Below are 5,689 nucleotides of genomic sequence, written 5' to 3'. Positions count from 1 at the left end.
TAACAGACTGCTTCTTTGCTGAAGCAAATGATCCATTAGTCAGGAAAATATAGATGAAATAAGAGATGCCTTTAAGTGAGTGATAAGGACATGAGGCTCAGAACACAGACTATAAAGAGATTGATTGCCTTTGGATAGGAGCACAGGTAATGTGTTTATTGGAGAAGGTGGAAGGTAGCAAATAATTGAACAGATACTAGAACAGATACTAGTAGATATAGTCATGACACTGTGGAAATGTTCTTCTGATGGCTTAATTTTTCTCAATGAAATAGGAAGCAAGTTCATCTAATGTTTCTCAATAAATTTGATGCTTACAAAATAGCTTTTTAGATAGATATTCTTTGCCAAACTAACGCACCATTTTACCCTATTTTGCTATGTCTTTGTATCACGAATAGTATGGAATTTTTCAATTCTAATATAGAGATAAAATATGATTTACAAGCTAACATTAGTAACAGCAAGTTCCTATAAAAAAGTGGTAAGATCAAAATTTGTTTCAGATGTTAGTATTAAATCAGGCATAAACTCCTAAGTAATTTGTTTAATGAGTAAAGCTATTTAATACAAATTAATTTGAGAAACCCATAGAACAGATAAGAGAAGAAATTTGTGAAATCAAACTGACAGGTAACAATTTCACACAAGTAGTAAGATCAGCTTTTACCTATGTAATAGCAGATGTAGCTTTTGGACCTACTTTTGACACTAGGGAAATTCCCAAATGGATTACAAATATTTAAGGCTACGAATGTCATTATGATCCTTCCAGTTCTGTAGTTCTATAATTAAAACAGAAAAATTATAATCTTATTTTTTTTACAAAAACAAGTTATTTATGCTGCCATGGGCTTTTTCTTCTTTTTTCACATGAGGCACAATGAGGACATGTAAAATGAATCCAGGAATGAAGAGGCAGAGAGTAACTGAGGGGAATGACAGGGAAAGTCAGCAGGAGAGACTTGTTTAAGGAGGTGGAAGTTTCACTGTAAGGAGGTCAAAATGGGAAAAAATGAGATGGAGTTAGCCAAGCAATAGCTCTGGGAAAGAGAGGTCCAGCAGCAAGCAGAGTAAGAACAAACAAAACCCTGAACCAGGACCTGAATTATTGAAAACAAGAGTTGAATTATTTTTTTTTAAAGTTAAAAAAGGGGGGGACAGGAGGGTGACCAGAGTCTTGTAAGAAAAGGGATGGAGCACAACATGTACTAGACAGGTAGGAAATAACTTGATTGTAGTATCTTAAGCTGATTTGCACACTTAAAAGATGCCATTGGCTGCTGTGTACCCAATGGATTGGAATGAATGGAACTGGCAAGACCTCATTGTCCTTCTAGGAAAGATCTGTCCTTAGCATGTAAGCCAATGACACCCAGGGTCCTTCGTTTCACCAGTTTCCTCATGGCATTTTTTACCTCAGCATTCCTCAGGGTGTAGATCAAGGGATTCAACATGGGTGCAATAATAGTAAAGGACACAGCCATTGCCTTGTCTATGGGGTAAGTGGCCACAGGCCGCACGTACAGGAAAATGCACGGCACAAAGAACAAGATGACCACGGTGAGGTGGGAGCCACAGGTGGAAAGGGCTTTGCGCCACCCTTCAGAGCTACAAGACTTCAGGGAGCAGAGGATGACCACATAGGATGTGATGAGAATAAGGAAGATGGTCACACACATCACCCCACTGTTGAGGATGACTAAGAGACCCAGGGTGTGGGTGTCCATGCAGGCCAGCTTCAACAAGGGAAACAAATCACATATAAAGTGGTCAATGACATTGGGGCCACAGAAGGGTATTTGATACATGAAGAGAAGCTGTACTACTGCATGGATAAAGCCCCCCACCCAGGCCCCTCCCAGCATCAGGCAGCACACCCGAGGGCTCATGATGGTCCTGTAGTGCAGGGGCTTACAGATGGCCCACATAGCGGTCATAGGCCATTACGATGAGAAGGATGATTTCCAAACCACCGAAGAAATGCTCTGCAAAGACCTGGGTCAGGCAGCCTTCTAAGGAGATGGTAGTGCTCTTGGAGAGAGAGTCCACAATCATCTTGGGGGCAACGACAGAAGAGTAGGTGGCATCCATAAGGGAAAAGGAAGTAAGGAAAAAATACATAGGTGACCTCAGACTCTGACTTGTGATTACAGTTATCACAATGAGTAGGTTTCCCAAAACTGTGGACACGTACATGATTAGAAACACAGCAGAGAGCATTTTCCGTAGCCCCGGGTTCTCTGTAATGCCCAAAAGAATGAATTCAGTCACGTTGTGCGGATTCTCCATTTACTGTGGTCTGATATAAGCACACCGCTCTGAGATGGAAAATCTACAAAAGGATATTATGTTTAGTTAGTAATCACTAAGTGTGTTAGACAATTTTTACACTGTGTCTCATACTGTCTTGAGCTACTTTTTTCTCCAGACACTGATACAGCAACCAGCTGCTAATTGTGTAACCTGACAACAACAGCTCCATCCTAACAGAGCCCTCCAACAACACTTCCATGTCCCAGTAAATTTCTTGCTCTCTGTCCCAATATTTGCTGCTTCAGACACTTGGAAAATCCTGCTTCATTATTCTGGAGCATGCTTACACTTGGAAATATGAAGGAATTAACATATTTAAGGAAATCCTAGATCATTAGTAAGTAGGAGACAGTGAATAAATGATAACCGACTTAACACAATCTTGAATTAACTTTCCTTTCTTCCCTGTTTCACACTCTCCATTCACTGCCTCCATTCTGTTTTCCAGAATAAACCACCTACATACAAGCGCTTCTCTCAGCCTCTGACTTTTGGTAACCTCAAGCTAGAAAGCTGACATTCATTTATAACTAGACAGACCCAAGAGCCAAGAACTTGGAACATTTCATATCAATTCTCATTCTTTTACTCCATATATATCTTAGTACCTAGAATGAACTAATTGAACAGCCTACAAGTCAGATCATATCCCAAGGACTCCCCACTTAGTAAGAATGATTCTCTTTCCTTGTACATTCCTTCCTCTCAAATTGGATTATTATTACATATTGCAAATATTCAATGAACCCCTACTATGTCTCAGGCAGTGGGATACCCTTTGAGACATTTTCTTCATTTCAGAGAGAAGTTATGGAGGCTTAAGGGTAGAAAATAATGACACTAAGTTCCCTAGCTTGAAAACATTGAAATCAAATTCAAATCTAGCTTCTCCTCAATCAAAATCAAATACCAGCAGCAAGCTATATTACTTATCTTAAGATCCTATCAAGTGCTCGATATGATAGAGACATGTGCTTCATGATATAATTTCAGTATCACACAATCCAGCAAGTGCTTTATGCTTCCTGTGCTCATTTTACTAAACCAACTCTAAGAGTAAAATTCAATGATTTTGATGACAATTCTACAATAAAGAACATGTTCTAATTACATACATAATCTAATCCTGAAACTAGACGTTATGATCTTTAACTAGGGTTCCAAGATTCTAATAATTTTCCAGATATGCTGATTAAATAAAATAAAACTTTGCCTCCTTTGCTGTTCCAGGAAGACCCAGATCCATCCCTGCACAGGAGCCTGAATCAGTATAAATCATTCCTCCCATGTTTCCTTGTGAAAGAGTGCCCCAGATGAAACAAAGGATTCTAAAGAGTAATCAAAACATCGATGAAACAACTCATTTATTTTTCACTCACTATGTACCAGCAAGTTATTGGTCTGCTACATGCATTATAGCAATTATTTTTTATATCACATGAGGTGGGTGCTGTCACAAATTCCTTCTTGAGGATGACAGAACTGACATTTGGAGACATTGAGCATCTCATCTAAAATGATTGGGGATTAGGAATCCATGTGATCTTCTTTTGAGACACAAACTCTTAACTATGACACTGTAGTCCTGAAGGAGTGAACAGTGGTTTCAATCAGTTAAATACAAGTGTTACTGCAGCCAAATGATACAGCGAAAGTACCACTCCAGTAGCAAACTTCTCCTGGCTATGGATTTAGGCAGAGGCTGTCTGNACGAATAGATAGTAATGCCCCTTCTGTCTTAAAATCTATAAATTCATCACAGTTCTTTTTGGCTACTAATACATACCTCAATCTGACATTCAAGACTTTTCCCATAAATCATCAACCTCATTTTTTTTTAATGTCTCCCTCCCACAGCAGTCAAGTCCATGTCTTACTACCAGAACACAGACCTCAGGCTATGAAGAACAGTAGGAGAGGCCATGGGTTCAGAGCAAGCAGACTTAGATCTCTATCCCACTCACACCACTTACTGACTTAATATAATCTTCAGTCCTGCAAAAATAAAACAGTGTAATAGCCGTTAAAGTTAGTATGTGTCATGGACTTATTATTTGAGGGTACTGTGCTAACAGTTTCATGATTTCCTCTTTTAAGTCCCACAAAAGCCATATGAAACAGGAACCAGTATTATCTTGATTTTCTGATGCAGTGGATAATGCTTGGAGAGCCTGTGCACTTTGGGTGAGCCGTTGACCAAGGCCATAGCACAGACTACTAACCACCATCTTCCGCAGCCTCTCTAAGAATTATACACCCTGCCTAACCATAATTTCATGAGCATCAAAGGAAGTACCAGCATGATAATGTTTGGGGAATACTAACCAAATATTTATGATTACTTTCTATTTTTTAATAATAATATTTTTTATTATGTTAATCACCATACAGTACATCCCTGGTTTTTGATGTAAAGTTCCATGATCCATTAGTTACGTATAACACCCAATGTACCATGCAATACGTGCCCTCCTTACTACCCATGATTACTTTCTATTCCTCTAAACTCTTGCCTTCCTTCTGCCTCTGCCAATGCCATCTGTTGTCAAAAAATCCATTCTTCTTCCCTTCTGCCTTACTTCCACACCAGTGCCCCTTTCACCAACAACATCTGGGATATTTGTTACAATACCCATATTGGGTGCATATCAGCAATAATTCAATTACTTTCCTAGCCGATTTTTTTATTTAATTTCAGGTTGGTTTTATTCTTTTGTGTGGTTGCTTAAGGATAGCTCATTTATTCTATTTTCACAAATTTCTAATGCTGTGCTATGTACACATTAGGCATTTAATTAAGTTTAAGTAAATCTATGAAATTGATTTCAGCCAAGGAAGGTAGCATTGAACCATGGGGCCCAGGCAATGGTGGTGCCAGTCCTGCCTCCAGAAATGAGAAAGTGCATTGTCAGATCCTGGCAGCTTTTCCTCCGGCATCCAGGCTCACATATTCACATATCCCACTTACCATCTTTCAGCTCTCTCATTCCTACTCTTACACAGGCTTTAACCAAACCCCAGAGCAGAGCCATACCTTGGACTTCCAGTTCAGTGTTGAATCAACTGCCTTCAGATTCTCTTCTTCCAGTGACCCTGTGAAATACCATTGCNAGAGCCTGATGTGGGGCTCAATCCCACAACGCTGGGATCATGCCCTGAGCCGAAGGCAGACGCTTAACCGCTGTGCCACCCAGGTGCCCCTCTCATTCCTACTCTTACACAGGCTTTAACCAAACCCCAGAGCAGAGCCATACCTTGGATTTCCAGTTCAGTGTTGAATCAACTGCCTTCAGATTCTCTTTTTCCAGTGACCCTGTGAAATACCATTGCCAAAAAAACTGTTCATGTAAACTGAAGAATTACATTTCTTCAG

At 39.7% G+C, this 5,689-nt stretch overlaps 1 protein-coding gene across 1 annotated transcript; it reads right to left on the bottom strand.

Annotated features, from left to right (window-relative positions):
- Nucleotides 1–1,325: 1,325 nt before the first annotated feature.
- Nucleotides 1,326–2,292, bottom strand: LOC100472899 (olfactory receptor 4C6). The gene is given in 2 exon segments (XM_034644809.1): nt 1,326–1,925; nt 1,927–2,292. Coding segments are annotated over 2 exon segments (966 nt in total).
- Nucleotides 2,293–5,689: the final 3,397 nt, after the last annotated feature.

Source organism: Ailuropoda melanoleuca, chromosome 16 (genome assembly GCF_002007445.2).
Source record: "Ailuropoda melanoleuca isolate Jingjing chromosome 16, ASM200744v2, whole genome shotgun sequence".
NCBI classification, from domain to species: domain Eukaryota; kingdom Metazoa; phylum Chordata; class Mammalia; order Carnivora; family Ursidae; genus Ailuropoda; species Ailuropoda melanoleuca.
This window is presented reverse-complemented; position numbering and strand designations above follow the sequence as displayed.